The 17,208-nt window shown below is 38.3% G+C and overlaps 1 protein-coding gene across 2 annotated transcripts in view; it reads left to right on the top strand.

Moving 5' to 3' along the window:
• rdh12l (retinol dehydrogenase 12, like) overlaps nt 1-16,602 on the top strand; it is a 57,996-nt gene extending 41,394 nt beyond the window's left edge. The window contains exons 2-8 of one of the 2 annotated variants that reach the window (XM_085468065.1): nt 5,986-6,110; nt 6,385-6,500; nt 9,750-9,908; nt 10,021-10,125; nt 11,453-11,662; nt 11,786-11,978; nt 15,506-16,602. In XM_085468065.1, coding sequence (XP_085324191.1) covers nt 6,097-6,110; nt 6,385-6,500; nt 9,750-9,908; nt 10,021-10,125; nt 11,453-11,662; nt 11,786-11,978; nt 15,506-15,608 — 900 coding nt within the window. In that variant the 5' untranslated portion in view covers nt 5,986-6,096 and the 3' untranslated portion in view covers nt 15,609-16,602. Of the gene's footprint in view, nt 1-5,905; nt 6,111-6,384; nt 6,501-9,749; nt 9,909-10,020; nt 10,126-11,452; nt 11,663-11,785; nt 11,979-15,505 lie in introns of those variants that run through there. The other variant, XM_085468064.1, reaches the window with a different exon arrangement.
• The last annotated feature ends 606 nt before the right edge of the window (nt 16,603-17,208 follow it).

The raw sequence follows: 17,208 nt of genomic DNA, 5'->3' as shown, positions 1-17,208 counted from the left end.
TTGGGATATAAAAGGGATCAAGTTAACATTTTGTCCTCAAAGTTGATGCGACAGAAGGAGGATAAATGTGCAAGGGTGAGGATTTGAGTGCCTTTGATGAGGGCTAAATTGTCAAGGCCGATTGACTGGGTCCGAGCATCTCCAAAACTGCAGCTCTGGTGGGGTGTTCCCAGTCTCCAGTGGTCAGTGTATCTACCAAAAGTGGTCCAAGGAAGGAATGGTGGTGAACCATGTGCTGCTGGTTCTGATAGAAAGGTGCCAGAATACAGAGTGCATCACAGTTTGGTGCATATGGGGCTGCATACCAGCAGACCAGTCAGAGTGACCATGGAAGAAGGTGGCCAGGTCTGAGGAATCATGCTTTTCCTTGGAAGGCCAGGTGTGTGTGTGTTGCTTACCGGGAGAATACCTGGCGCCAGGGTATAATATGGGAAGCAGGCAAGCTCTCTGAGGCAGTGGGATGCTCTGCTTGGAATCCTTGTTTCCACATGGACCCTACTTTGACATGTTCTACCAACCTAAGCATTGTTGCAGACCACGTGCACTCTTACAAGGTTTCCCCTGATGGTTGTGACTTCTTTCAGCAGAATAATGCGCTCTGGCACAAAGCAAAAATTGGTCAGGAATGATTTGAGGAGTACAACAATTAGTTTGAGGTGTTGGCTTGCCATCCAAATTCCCCAGATTTCAATTCAATTGAGCATCTGTGGCATGTGCTGGAGAAACAAGGATCTGTTGCTAACATCTTGGTGCCAGATACCACAGCACATCTTCAAGGCTCTAGTGGAGTCCATGCCTCGATGGGTCAGGCCTGTTTTGGTAGCAAAAGTAATTTGATGCTTGGTTTGTGTTTTTTATGTTTTTGAACTTATGTTAATCTTTTGAGTTAGCTCTAAGCTGTGTATCATATTTACTCAGTTACAGATAGATGACAGATACATATACAGCTGTGCATTTAATGTCTGCCTCCATGTGTCTCCATGATTTTGTCTTCAGCTTTCACAATTTAACAACTTGGAGGGATATCATTAAGGGACAGGTAGGTTGGGATTGATGAAATCATCATTTAAAAGCTATGTATTTACGCAGGATATATTTTTCGGATATTAAAATTTGCGTGATCATCTGAAACATAATGCCACAGCAGCAGTCTCATTATATCTTGACAGTTTTGATATTGAAATTAATATTCATAATGTAATTGTTGCTCAAACTCATCAGTAGGACATATAAATCACACTTATTTCTAGATTTTTGCCCTGTGGATAAAAATAAAAGTCTTCATCCTTTTGCTTTCCATCTGCCAAAGTAAAGTTAATAGTCCCATTATAGTTAATGGATTGTTCTCATAGTTTATCCAGGGCATCCTTTTGCCTCTCCATTGTCTTTGGTTTCTGGGAAGCTGCTAATGGGACGCCAGCAAAGGATTAGGTAAACTGTTATGACTAAAAACAAAAGAGTGTCCTGTTAACAACAACAGCAAACAGACAGGAGAAGAATGACAAGGAAAGAATAAACAAACAAGCACAGACATTTTCACTTTGTCACAAAAATGTAATACAAAGAATGAAAGTTTGAAGAATAGAATCTGATATGTATTTTTCAAACTTTGTGTTTTAAGTTATTTAGGTATTACAAAACGGGGTGATTAAATGCAACGCGAATAAATCTGTTATGCAGTAAATGCAAAACTAATCAGCTGCTGCTAACAGCCACTTTACTGCCTTACCTTAAAGGAGGGTGTAATCAGTGTAAGTGCAAGCAAAGTGGATTTGGACTCCCAAGTGCTTTCTAATCAGCCTAGATCAAGTTCGCATGAACATATGATTGAATGCTTTTGTTGCACACGTTCTTTCCTAACCACAGACACGCTGCCGCACCTGAGCCCAAGTGAAAAAACCTTCCCCATTAGATTCAACTATTTTTAATACTTGCTTTTTGTTGCAAAAGCAATACACTGTTCAATGGTTAAAACAGATTTGTTTTCAACATGATATATGGATATAATGGATAACACACATGCATGCGCTTTGCTGACTGATCCTGCAGAGAAACAGGAAGGAAATGTTTGCTTATGCACAATCAGCTGATGACCGCAACAATGTTTCCTGTTCTAATGACCTTCTGACTGTACTGCAGGTCCACTGTCAGGCTGCAGTAACGTCTGTAGTGTATGAATGAGCCATTCATAGTGGCTTGCTGGAAAATGAGGATATCCACAGATGATTTATCAGAAGAAAGCAAGCTCAGCCAAGGGCATGATTTACCCAAATACCAGTCTGTTAATCTGTCTGCAGCCATAACACACCAACACAGAGCCGTCAAAGTATAGCGGTCTCAGTTTGAGGGTGACAGATGGTCACATGCTGCCATCAGCTGGTCAAAACATATACAGCACTTTTGCTGGTTGTATAAAAATGACTACTTACTGCAGTCATCCGTAAATAAGTCAGTGTTAATGGGTTAAAAATCTTTTTAAAGGCTACGCAATTAGCTTGAACACTAAGTAACTTGAGGGATAGTTCTCCAGGCTTCTCGAAGAGCATTCAAAGCTCTTCTTTGGATGTTGGCTGCCTTTTACTCTGTTTTCTGTCCAGATGATCCTACACTGCTTTAGTAATGCTAAGGTCCGAGCTCTGGAGAGGCCAGTCCATCACTGATAGTGTTCCAATGTTCAGCATTGGTAGAGTGTTACGGATCATTGTCATGCTGAAAAATGCCAAACACCTTCCAGATGGTATTGCATGATGGATCAAAATCTGATTGTACTTTAATGCATTTACAGTTTTATCAGTTTTGACAAGATCCCCAACACCACTGGCTGAAATGCAGCCCCAAACCATGACAAAGTCTCCACCGTGTTTTACACATCGCTATGAATAACTGTTCGTATTAATCACTAAACCTGATGGTTCATGATTTTTGCTCTAGTTCTTGTGTAAATTGGCATACGTCATTCTTTTCTCTTTAATTCCTTGATTAAGAAAGGCTTCCTGACAGCCATCTTTCCACTGAGACCATTTCTGGTGTGTTGACAGGGCGCACACAGCTAAAGGGGAGGACAAAACAAAGACGAGGGTGACACTACACACAACATAACAAGGGGATATGACGCTCGAAACAGCCGTTTCGACACTGTGCTGAACTTCTTAAGCGGGGATGTTTCCAAACGCTTCTCCGAAGCGTGAGTCAAAACACCCAGATCACGTGACCACGCCAAGGATTTGGTGATCCAGTTCCTGCTTCTAGACATATCCAAGCGCAAACTCCCATTTTTTATTAACCAGAATCATTTGGACTTGTAATTACTGAATCAATGTTTTTTGAAGCGACAATTTTAATTAAATACGCGCATGCGTAAAAGAAAACAATACTCTATTTCATGGATTGTGAAAACTAGACAGAAGATTCTAGACTATCTAGAACACTATATAAGTATACAAAACCTATGTAATTTATATATCACAATATATAAATATCTTTTTTGAATGATTACTAGAATATAGATTGAAGAAAGCAAGAAGGAAAGAGACTGGTGGGTGAGCTCCATTCACTCCTATAAGCAGAAAGAGAGAGAGTTGCACACTTTCAACAGAAAATGTCATTTGTGGCATTAAGTGACTCCTCAATATATTTTTTTTTGGGGGGGGGGGGCTTTAAAAAAAAAAAAAATTCTCAAAAACAACTGGAGTTATGCAGGTTCACTATAACCAAAACTCCAGGCTCACACTGAGTAAAACACAGTGTTACAATATGGAAAATCCATAGCAGTGTAAAGTTCGGGAAAGCTCCCTCATGGTTAGAGGTTGCTAAGCAGAGGATGAGTTAAACATGCCTGAAATGTATTTTTCCGATTGGTCAGAAAATGTGATCGACGTTAACTCCCAGAAAACTCAAACAAATATATCCAAAGTTTGAGGGCTGTGAGCAAAAAAACGAAGACAGCTGAACCCAAAACAGCTGTAATCCTGTGTGACTATTACAGTAAATACGGCAGTGTTTTCCCTCTGTTTTACTTAATGAATAGATTTATGGTGAAGAACGCGAACGTTAACAGATGGAGAATTTTGCTGATGACTACAGTCACAGATTGCGGTGTTTAACAGTCTCAGATTTTTTTTTCCTTGTTTTGGGGGAGATTTCTCCAAAACGTGATGATCAATTACTGACGGTTTGGTATAATAAGTAGCTTTGTTTGGAATCGTGCAGGGTTTGCCTGCGTCGTTGTTTCACAGAAAAATATCGAGATGTGGCGATAGCAAAGTGGGCCAGCAGGTGTCACTGTTGAGATGGAGTTCAGTGTTTCACGAAGCCTTGCTTTGCCCATCACTAGGGATGGGAAACAGGTGGGAACACAGATGTCAACAATCAAGAGAGACAAGACAGGACAAGAAGTTGAATCACAGACAGATAAAAAAAACTACAGACAAGGCATGAGAAGACAGAGGAAGCATGAAAACTAAAACGAGGGACAGAATACAAAACAGCCTTAACTGAGAACAGGTCAGTAAAAATAAGAAGACCTCAAGCTAGAAACACAAAACACAGAGAGAAAACTAATGAGAACCAGAACTACAGGCTAATCACTGAGGAATTACAACTAACTTGACACAAAGGGATATGAGACAAGAGACAAAAATGGCACTAGACCAGTCATGGAAATTCAAGGGATACAAGGATCAGAAATAAACTAAAACCCCAGATCTAGATGTGAAACAAACCCTTTGAATATCAATATACAGAAGAAATCCTGAAAATTAACAAAACTGAAAACACTGCATCCTAAACAGAGGGATCCTAACATCAACAAACTGGGATTAATTGATTTCATCTCAGGTTCCGTGTCAGTGTTTTGGTGGGTTAAACAGCCTTACATACTTTAACATGATAAACTAATTATTTTTTTCCACAAGAGCTTGGTCTATACATTTAATTTTTAAGCAACATAAGGAACACTACACTGTTTTGGGGTTTGTTTGTTTTGTTTTGTTTTTAGTTAGTGTTATCATTTTATTGCCATTATCGAGGCACTGCAGGCCCATAGAAGTACAAGGCACTGTAGTTGATGTGTTTTCTTTTTTTACGTTTGCGCTCTTATGTCTTCCACTTGTTCAGTTTCCTCAACTTTTTTGAGGAAACACTGAACAGCATGCCGAAATCTGCCAGATTATCCGCTAAAAACTCTTTGGGAATAACCATTTGTGGCTAATAATAATATTAATATTTTATACCAGTGGAACTGTCTCTCATGGCATTTTTTTTTTTTTTTTTTTTTTTTTGGCAAATTCAAACACAAATTATGTGTTCAAGCTACAGGCCGCTATTAACAAAGTGCTTAAAGATGCAACTAAAAACGGTTTCTTTGCTAAACTGATGTCATGTGTGGACACAACACCCTTGAGTTAGGTGCCTGATTCATAGGTCTGTGTCAAGTTGTTCAACCAATCAGGACTGGACTGAAAACAAGTGACAAAAAACTTCGAGTGTCTGGCTACGTCGAAGCAAACTGTATATAAATGAGGTAGGCTAAATGCTTTTTCATATATTATTCAGAAAATAACCTATGAAAGCCTATGTAGAGAAGTAAAATATAAAGCTATAAAAGACTGCTGTTATCGTTATTGTTGTTGTTGTTATTATTATTAGTGGTAGTACGCCTTTGTCACCAAGATTGCGCAAGAACTGACCGAATATCGCAGCACTAGGAGGAGTGAATAAACTGAGATCTTTTTAGAGCCTCGAGAAAAGAATAAAAGAAAAACCTGTTTCAATTTCCTTCCTCGGACCTGCCCACCCGTGCCTGCAGCCCACCTTCACGAATCGAGCACACCTATTAGGGGATGAGACTCAAACTTCCACGTTAACCAATCAGCTTTCTCGTTCACCGACGGCCTAGCAGTTGATTGGTTGAAAATCCAGCTTGTCAAGTCTGACTGCACTTGGACATTTCCGCCTTGTTATGTTTTTTTTTTTTTTTAACTACAGGGGCTTCCTATGAACATTGTGGGCTTCGTGTGGAGGTGAATCAGTGATCAGTAACTAATTTCGGGTTTTGATGAGGTACTTGAGTCTCGGTGACTTCTGAAATCCAGAGACATGTCGTCTTTAAGGTAAGCAGACTTTACATAAACCTCAAAATCCCTCAGTCTGAAAGTTTTTGAGTTTGTGTTAAGGCTGCATGATCGATAAATAAATAAAATTACGTCGGGTTATTTATTAATACGTTACGTTAGACTAGATTGTTGTTGATAATATTTTCTTTTCTGCGGGTTGTTGGAAGTTGAAAGAGTTTTCTGTTAAGTTACAGTTGTGTAATTGCGTGTTTTGCCATATCACTCCTGTGTTGCTGATTGTGACATTAAGTCTGCTTTCTCAACATCCCAGAAATGTCTTCCGGCGCAGCTGGTCTTGTGATGAAAAGCTGGAGGGAAAAGTTGTTGTCATCACTGGAGCAAACACTGGCATCGGCAAAGAAACTGCCATTGATCTGGCAAAGAGAGGTTCGTCTGACTGAAATCATGAAATTTTAAGCCTTTCTTAACTCTCAACTGTTTTTTTTAAAGTGGGGATTATTTGTGTTACGTATCAGGATATGGAATTAGGAGGAAAAGGGAAATATTAGCAGGAAATGTTGACTTTTAGATGCACAGATAAAAGACTACAATGAAGTAAACCTTGGAGGAAACTCGTTCAAACCCCACATAGAAAGGCCTCACCTGACCAGCAGGTTCAAGGTCAGGACCTTCTTGCTGTGAGGCCACATTTGGATCCACTGCACACTCTGCTGCCTCTAAATTGGTTGCAGGTGCGGACGTGAATTTGGTTAATTCATGGATGGATGTTTCTGGCCATCCGTTGAGTATAAATCCATCCAGGGCATGGCGTGCCTCTCACCCTGTTCCCCCATAACCCTGAAGTGGATCAGCAATGGGGATCATAGTTACACACAAGATATTGATAGTCCTAAAAGTTGGGAAATAATTTTTTTTACTGCTGACAGTGTGTGCTTGTGTTAGATGCCTGTCTAGGGTTTACCCCGCCCTATGTCAGTTTGGACAGTCTCAATAGCAGTTGCCTCTGCCACCATGAGTCCTCCCTAGTTATTGCTAAGCTCCAATAGAACCGCGCCGTGCCATCAAGAAAATGATTACGATAAAAACAGTTTATTTAAACACAGATCTGCCAGTATTGATTCTCCTGTAGATAAATTATAAGGAAGGCTAACACAAGTTCTATTGTTCTGTGTAAATTCTGAGCATGACTCAGGCGTGGCAATCCTCCACTCCCATGATGTTGGTATCATTGTCGTGCAACATGTGGCTGTCAGGAAAAGTAGCTGAGTAATGGAACAATTTGGAACCAGTTCCTGATTTAGCTCTTTAGGCACAGTTCTTGTTTGGTATAGTAAAATTTTTCTTTAGTTTTAAAGTAAAATACAAGGACAAAATGAACTCAGACACAGAGCATGAAGCAATGTGTTAGTGTGTCTTAATTAGAAGAAAAAATGAATAGTAGTGGACAATTATTCAACAATAAGAAGCTGAATTTTTGCACCTACCTTAGTGGGTCTTCTTACAGTCATTTTATTAAATTGTCTTGTTTTGTCAGAACAAAAATATTAGTTACACACAGCCATTCACTCTTATAATGAAAAGGCTGTTTTCAGTGGTCACTTTAGTAGTTACACCTGTTCAAGTGCTTTTTCAAGCAAATATCTAATGAGCCAGTAACATGGCAGACAGCAGTATTAATGTTAATTAATATTTAAAAAAAAGTATTTTTGTATGTGGACATGGCTGAAAAGGCCAACTTTGGTATGTGGTGTAACAGGAGAATTACACAATTAAGGTTCTGCCCAGAAATTAGCAATTGTGTGCTTTTCATTTCGACAACAGTGTCTGAATAATGTTTAATCTGGGAAGGGTTAAAACGCCATTTCCAAACAATACGAAGTCCCTTATTTTATACTGAGAAAGATTATTAAAAAATATTCAGGACAGTTGCCAATTTTCTCAGGAGTGGATGTCCCAGAAAATTAGCGCCAAGGTTCAGTTCAGTTCTTTTTTTATTTCAAACATATACATTCACCAACGTTTCATAAAATCATTCCATACAGTTGTTTGAAAAGGAGTAGGCAGAAGTATATACTTATTTTGCCCTACCCCCTCAGGTTTACATCCTCATCATCTAAATTTGAACAACAAAAACGTATACAATGCCTTCAACTTAGAACATAACATCTCAAAAAAATATTTTCACATGTTCAACTAAAACTATATTTAGATTTGCTAATTTGCAGAAGAAAATAAACATGAGTTTGACTGCTGTCTTGGGTTAATTGCATTTTCTTGATTCTTATACTTATTTAATATTTCTTTTTTGAGTTGTATTTTAAACTGGTTTATATCACTAGTGACCTTTATTTCTTCTTTTAACTCGTTCCAGATTTTAACTCCCGCTATTGAAATAGACATCCTTTTCAATGTTGTTCTTACTCTTTGTAATTTTAAATTCCACTTCCCTCTAAAATTATACCTCCCTTCTCTTTCTAAGAACCATTTACTTATTTCGATTGGGAGCATCCCTTTCCTTACCTTATATATTATTTGCACTGTTTTAAACTTCACCAGATCCTGGAATTTTATAGCTTGCATCCTAATAAAGAGTGCATTTGTGTGAGCCCTATACCCCTCCTGATTTATTAGTCTAATGGCCCTTTTCTGCATTATGATTATAGTCTGAATATTACTTGTATATGGCGACCATGGCTCAGGGGGTTGGGAAGCGCATCTGTAACCGGAAGGTCGCCGGTTCGATCCCCGGGCTCTCTGTCCTGGTCGTTGTGTCCTTGGGCAAGACACTTTACCCTACCGCCTACTGGCGCTATATAAGTCCAATCCATTATTATCATTATTATTATTATTATATGTATTTCCCCAAACCTCTACACAATAACTCATGTATGGTAATAGTAAAGCACAATATAACATATACAATGTTTTCCTATCCAGAAACTGTTTTACTTTCCCCAAGACAGCAATGCCCCGTGCTAACTTTCCCCTCACATAAGTGATGTGTGATTTCCAACAGGCCTTTTGATCAGTGATCACACCAAGAAATCTTATGGCATTAACCCTTTCTAGATATATATTATCGACACAAATTTCAATGTTAATGTTTTTCTTATAGTTTCCGAATAACATAAATTTTGTTTTATTTAAATTTAAGGACAATTTGTTTCTATCAAACCACTTGTTTAATATCTTCAACTCCTGTGTGATCACCTCCGGTCATGCAAGGTCATGCAAAGCTCAGAGAAATTGCAAAAAACCCAAGAGCTACATCTCCAACTCTGTGTTTCTTTGCTAGACATGCTGTGGTGCTGCTTGTTTGTCGGTCTTTCTGCCTGTTACTTTAAAAAAAAAAATCTTGCTTTTGCAGTTCACTATATGTACTACAAAAGCATACGTGACTATATGTGCCTTTGGGTATCTCAGACAGATTAGTTTCAGTTTTTTTTGTGTGTTTGTCTTTTCCGAGAAATGTGGTTGTTTCTGATATCTTAAGTGATTATTGGTCTTTCTTACTGTCCCCATTAAAAGCTTCGCAAGTTATGAAAAATGTAATGTGCACATTTTGTCATGAGAGGGCACTCTCCACCCACTGAGCTACACCTTGCTTTTATGTATTTTCGCCATGCATTCAGTGCATGTGCTGTTTTAACTCCCGTCTTTTATTTTTCTTTGTAGGGGCAGAAAAGGTGATCATAGCATGCAGGGACATGGAGAAAGCAAACGCAGCCGTGAAAGACATCATCGAAAGCTCAGGCAATGAACATGTCGTTTGCATGAAACTTGATTTGTCAGACAGCAAGTCTATACGAGAATTTGCTGAAGCCATCAACAAAGGTAAAATGATTTTCTGGCTAAAGAAACATCCATGTGAACACACATGAAAAGTTGCATATTTTTAAACCCCCCCCCCCCCCCCCTCCCTTTTTTTTTTCACTTTTTTCTACAGATGAGCCAAAGCTGAACATCCTCATCAACAATGCAGGTGTGATGGTCTGTCCCTTTGGGAAAACAGCTGATGGTTTTGAGATGCAGATTGGTGTCAATCACCTGGGTAAATAAAATCAGGCCTCAGTCACACCTGGCCTGACTTATACATTAGTACCGACTAATCCTTCTCCAGACTTTTTGATTTGGGGGGAGAGATTTGACAAATGAAGTTGTACCCAAAACAATTAGCACGTCCCAGGACATTTCCAAGATTTCTTTAAATGGGGTGAAAGAAATCAGAAAATAATATCTCAGGTAAAACTCAAACGGAAGCACACAAAACTGGTTGAAAATTCTTTAAAAGGTTTTTAATAGAGTTAATAAATTACAGTCTGCTTATGACAGGAAATATTTAATTTTACTCAGTGGTACAAGTAAATAACAGTGCCTCACATCCTAAATGACTCGAGGAGTGGTAGGCAGTGGCTTCAAACCACTCTGACCCACAGTGCTATGCAAAAGTCTTAACCCACACCTTCCACTTCCACTCCCTTCTATATATTCTTCTCCCAAGGAAGCAGACTTTTGTATTTTTATTATTATTATTTTGGACCTATAAATCATTCAAATATAAAAACGGACACAACTTAACAAAGAGCCACTTTCGAATAGTATCTTTTGCCATTTTTTTTTTGCAAACAGTCTGTCACAGTAACACATAATTTCTTCCCGTTTTTTAGCTCTATCTGCAACAAAATGCCAAAGATGACACAATTTGACAGGCATAAAATTATATTTGTGTACCAACAAGGTGATTCCCAAACATTTAAAAGTCAAAAACTTACTATGAGCATTGGCCCAAGACGTTTTTTTTATGGTATCGTATGAACTTGAGTGCAATTTCCATCCGTGGCTGCATTAACATGTCAACACAATTTTGAGGGTTGCGTTCAAATTTCAGGTTGGAGTAGTCCCACCCCTTTTGACTTGCCCCTCCCATCAGCTGTCAAATCCTTCAAAAGGTCACAAATGCATAGAATTTTTCAATACTCATTTCGTGATGTTGAAGTTGGATCTGACGCTTTAGCCTAAATGCAACACTTCTTTCATAATCAGCATTTTTATGACTTTACTGCAGAACAGTAAAGTTTAAGCACATGCTTTAGATATGACAGACAGACATGAAGTAAAAGGTCAACTTCCTGCGACAATATGTCCTGATTCCAGCTTTTGGAATCAACTGATTCCGGAACCACTGATCATCAGTTGAAATGTTGTTTCCAACATGAATTTGTGTTAACTTTTAGGCACTTTACCAAGTTAAGGTAAGTATTTTGGTAAGTACAGTATTTCGTAATTAGTGAAGTGTCACTATTTCCAAATACCTTACCCTCACTCTGTTTTCTGAAACTGAAAATTGGATTTTAAAGTCATATTTCCTCCTTCTCCAGGTCACTTCCTGTTGACATATTTGTTGCTTGACCTGATTAAAAAGTCGGCACCAGCTAGGATTATCAATGTATCTTCCATGGCTCACTCCTGGGGCTCCATAAATCTAGAGGACCTCAACAGTGAGAAGCATTACGACAAGAATAAAGCCTATGCTCAAAGCAAGCTAGCCAACGTCCTCTTCACCCGATCACTGGCTAAACGATTAGAAGGTAAATAATGCACCTTACACGCTGTCATTTCTTTCTTTTAATTTGCCAGTTTTCTGTTCAAATCAAATGCATGACTAGTAGCTTTACTGTTGGTGATTTCATTCACTTTTTCCTTACTTTTAGGCACAGGAGTGACGACCTACTCTCTCCATCCTGGAGTTGTTCAGACTGAGTTATGGCGTCATCTGAACGGTGTCCAGCAATTCTTCATGAAGATGGTCAGTCCTTTTACCAAAAACTCTGTCCAGGGAGCGCAGACAACAATTTACTGTGCTGTTGACCCATCATTAGAGAAGGAGAGTGGCGGATACTACAGGTACACTTTTTGCTGTAACACACAGAAATTATATTGCAGCTTGTTACACATAATCTAGTAGCATATTAATACAGTGGCTTTCAACACTTAGTAGTTTTAAACCAATGAAAGGTAAACATGATGTTTAACTCATCAGCTCAGCACCGCAGCAATTTCCTAATGTTGTAAACCTGCTCAACATTTGGCAATAAACCCCATTCTGATTCTGATTCTGATTCTCTGATTCAGAGTAAAGAGTACTTTCTCAGATTTTGCAATCTGGAAACTAAATCAGATGAATAGTAAAGATATTTGCCATGAAGCAGTTATTTAAAGGTGTGAAATATGAAGCGAGATAAATGTCCAGTTAAAGTCAGAGTTTTCTGTGTCCCAAAAGTGTCTCTCTTTTAACCTGGACAAATCACTGTGATGACTTAAGCCGAAGACATGTTCAAGGTTTTAGTGAAAAATGTAATGCATTTAATACCATGTTTTAAATGCAATATAGATTCCCTGGTAGGTGAATACATGTCATATGTGGAACTTAGACGTGAATTACTAACATCACAAATGAAGCTAAGCTGCAACGTTACAGCAGTGTAAACTGTGCAGATATTGTCACCTGAATGTGCTTCAATTCATTTGGCAATGCAGAAAACGTATGCATGTTTGTATACTTGATTCAAATCTGCTGCAAAGTCTCATTTTACACTCCTGGCAAAGCAGCTCCTAGAACACAGAATAGAATAGGATTTCCTCATTGTTACAGTAGCATTTACAACAAAATTAAGTGCAATCTCAAGAGTGTAAAGATCATTAACAGCAGTCTATAAACTGTAAACTATAAACTGTAAAAAAAAAAACTATGTAAGATAAATAATACAAAAGCAACCTGTCTCTATTCTCTCAAATTGCACAACCCCTAATTACACCAATCACATTCAAGTGGACATTGTAGCATTTTAATACTTTTTATAGCTCTGAGAGAAAAACTGCTATTCAGTCCTTCTGTCCTTTCTCTAACTGCACTGTCTGGCAGATGGTAAGAGTTCAGCAAGTAGGTGACCAGGGTGAGATGTATCCATTATGAAATTTTTAGAATCAGAATCACTTTTATTGCCAAGTTTGTACACAGTGTCATGGTGCAAAAATATATATATATATATATATAATATATACAACTCTATATAAATATTACAAATAAGTACACAGAAAAAGAGTGTATATAAACTACCTACAGATATAAATATTATATTAGATATTATAACTATAATGTTTAATATTTAAAAGACTTAGTATCAAATTAGAGAGCACACATTTGTTAAGATTAAAATGTCCATTCTGCCGCACTAGATCTCAAGTTTAGCAGTTTTTTGTGGCATTTATCTTGCTTCCTATATTTGAAACAGTGTAACATTTTACTGGGGGGGGGGGGGTTAAATCTTCTTTGTACATTTCTGTCACCTTTTATGGTCATTATCTGATAACCAGTGTTGGGGAGTAACGGAATACATGTACCGCCGTTACGTATTTAAAATACAAAATATGAGTAACTGTATTCCATTACAGTTACTGTTTAAAAAGGTGGTATTCAGAATACAGTTACTTTGTTGAAATAAATGGATTACACTGCGGTACTTTCCTGTTTCATATTGTCGCGGGTCAGGACTGTTTGGGTTTTCTTTGACAGCTACGTTCTGTTGTTCCAGGCGGCAACGTTACGGTTGCCATGGTTACAGGGCGACGCTCGCTCTCTCTCTCTCTCTCTCTGCGACTGTGTGTTTCCTGGGTGAGAGAGCGCCTTTTCGTTGTTGTTGTTGTTGTTGTTGTGCTAAGCTAACAGGCAGAATGCTACAAGCATAGCTCTAAAGAATGTAGCATCATGGGCAGTGTAGTCCGTGTTGCAGGGAGAATGCACTGCCATACACGTTATGTGTCTGTGAGCGCGAGGAGGGAGAAAAAGGGGAGTGGAAAGGTACGAGTTGTCATCGAGGAAAAACGGGAGCTGGAAACATGTAAATATAATAATAACCACTTCAGCCAAGAAGAGTGCCTGACGAGCCCAGTTGTAAGTAAGCTATTAAGACTCGACTGTACACCGTGTTCGTGTTTTCCTCCGAAAACAATAAGTTCCGTTGGAGCAGTCTTTCAACGCCTCTCTCTGTCTCTCGCAAAGTAAAGTAAAGTAAAGCTATTTTTCGGCTACGAGCCGACAGGGACCCCGCCGTATTAGTCAGAGGTCCCTTTACTACAGTTCGGAGTCACGGACCTTCAATAATAGTAATAAATCACACAGCAATAGTACATTCACGTTGTTGTAAAAAGCATGATAATATATTAAGTAATCCAAAGTATTCAGAATACGTTACTGTCATTGAGTAACGTAACGGAATACGTTACAAAATACATTTTGGGGCATGTATTCTGTATTCTGTAATGGAATACATTTTAAAAGTAACCTTCCCAGCACTGCTGATAACATCTCGAGTAGGCGGCACCCATAGCGATTATTTTGTGGAGAAGAGCTTGAAGAATGAAGAATGAAACAGCAGTTTTTATGTTAGTGTGCACAGATCCTAAAACAAATATAGTTTGTAACCATCACCTCTATCTGTTATCACTGACTGGGGTTTTAGGCTTTGTCAAGTCAGCTAATGCAAAGAAAACACGACTGTGATGAATTCCCATCTTAGTACAAACCTCTGGACTGGCAGGCATCCATCCATTCGCTTCTGCTTATCCTTTTCAGGATCGCGGGGGGTGCTGGAGCCTATCTCAGCTGTCTTAGGGAGAGAATCGGGGTACACCCTGGACAGGTCGCCAGTCTCTCGCAGGGCTGACAGACAACCAATTGTACAACCAAATTTCCCCTTGTGGGACAATTAAAATATTAAAGGATTATTCTAACCATTCGCACTCACATTCACTCCCACATTCACACCTATGGGCAATTTAGATTGATCATTTAACCTATCCCCACCAACTGCATGTCTTTGGACTGTGGGAGGAAGCTGGTGTACCCGGAGAGAACCCACGCAAACACAGGGACAACATGCAAACTCCAGACAGAAAGACCCCGGCCTGATGGTGGAATTGAACTTAGGACCTTCTTGCTGTGCGGCAGTGCTAACCCACAATTTTCAGGCAAAATATATGAAATAACAGCTTCTCTCCATTAAAGAAAGTCGGAAGCAAAATGAATTATTCAAATGCAACGCAGAACAGAAGGTATTTAAAAACTGCAGGACTGTATTTTTTGATTTTGTTAAATAAATAAAAAAGTGTAGATTATTCTACATTATTTGGTTACAACTGAATATTAAATTCCTAAAACATTTTTAATGGCAAATTTTTGATTCATTGGATGTTCTTCATGCTTGCTAGTGTACAAATTTAGAAAAAGAAGCCACTGTTAATGTTGACTTATAGTCTTTAAGCAACAGTGGCTGACAAGCAGAGTGTTATTTGCTCAGTAGATGTTAACAAACATAAAATGTTCGTGTTACACAAGTGAACAAAGTGCTCACGTGATACATCCTTGCTTACAGTGACTGTGCTCCTGCTAACTGTTCTGCGGCTGCCAAAGATGACAACGTGGGGGAGAAGCTGTGGGAGCTGAGCTGCAGTTTGCTCTCTTTAACGTGGGACTGAGACATTCAGAACTGAAAATAAAATCCTGGCAGTGTATTCTGTTTCTTTATTACCTGATGATTTCATTATAATGTAGGCCACGACAATCTTTAAACACTTCATTTTTATCTCAACAACACAGCTGTAAAACTTTAATCTGCACGCTGCACAGTTCTGACGTTTTATTTGTTCCTTGGAAAGAATTTATTATGGTCACATTTGCCTTTGACTCACACAGTGAAACTGGTAACTACACTGTAATTCTGTGAATAGCAAGTGTAAGATCAGGGGAAAGCTTATAATACTGATTTATAAAAATTAAAAGAAGCTTAAATATTTGGCTTATCAATGTTTAATACAAGGTGTGTAATTAATTGGATAATATCTGCATGATAATTCATAATAGACTGCAGTCTTGTCTACATTGTTTACAAAAACTTTTCTTTTTATTTTCTGACATTAAACAGACTTATGGAGAGCATTCATTTGTTTCTGTCTGCTTTCAAAAAATGTTTAGGTTAATTGTGTTATCGCCAGTATTATATTAGTCAACTGGATCAATATCACCTAAATTTTTACGGCCTCATTAATCCATAAAAGAATTTATAGTCTAGTTTTTTGCAATAAACAGATCTTATAATTGGTAGCTACACACAGTTGTTAATGTAATTTTCTTTACAGTAAGCTTACTGTAAATAACAGTTACTTCACTGTAGATAGACAAACACACAGCAAAAATAAATGTGCAGTAACTACTGTAAATGTAAATTTCTGTGAAATCCCGTCAAAGCAAATTTATAGAAAATGCTGTTTCAGCAGGATGTGCTTACAAAGACGATTCCTGTGAATCCTTTTACAGCTAATTACTTGCATCCATCTGGCAGTAAATTGCTGTAAAATTTACAGCAACCTGTTTACAGTGTGTGACGCTTTCATGATGCTAAAAGTTTAATGGTTATATGTGGCTACAAAAAATTTGTTTTTTCACTTTCAATAAAATAAATTTTAATCAGTATGGCTGTTATGCTTTCATGTCTGATATTGTGTGACAATAAATGTTTTTCTCCAAAAATGAGTGTTCATTTCATTAACCAATAATTGTCATTTTTTTTCTGACGAAAACAGGATAACTATGATCACATGTATTGACAGTTTTGTCAACGAATAAAAATGAGGTCGAATCAGAACTAATTGAGCTGTGTAGAAAATCGGGGCGAGTTTGGAAGTGATCAAATCAGAAGTAATTTCCTTGTTCAGAAAGGTTAGACAGGTGTTGTGCCAAACAGTGATCATCTGCAAGAAAGTGATTGCCACCCACGGGAGCGCGCACAGCTGCTTAAAGCTGTAGCGCCCAGATTACTTACAACTACTTCCGTGCAACTGATATAAGGTGCGGTAAGCTGAACACAGCTTCAACTGTCTGTTTGTTGAAAAATAGTAACGCGACCGCACCGCATTTTCTTGTTAGTAAGGGTAACAGCGTTGTAATGATAGGAATAGTAATTAGTTAGATTACTTGTTACTGTAAAAAGTAATGCCATTAGTAACACCGTTACTTGTAACGCTGTCATTCCCATCACTGGTACCAAGACATTGCCAGCGTTAGACAGTAGTAGCGGGT

Source organism: Copadichromis virginalis, linkage group LG9, assembly GCF_057382275.1.
Source record: "Copadichromis virginalis isolate Kocher_CV1m ecotype Utaka linkage group LG9, C_Virginalis_male_GT1.1, whole genome shotgun sequence".
Lineage (NCBI taxonomy): Eukaryota > Metazoa > Chordata > Actinopteri > Cichliformes > Cichlidae > Copadichromis > Copadichromis virginalis.
Note: the sequence above shows the minus strand (reverse complement) of the source record. Positions and strands in the feature narration are given on the sequence as shown.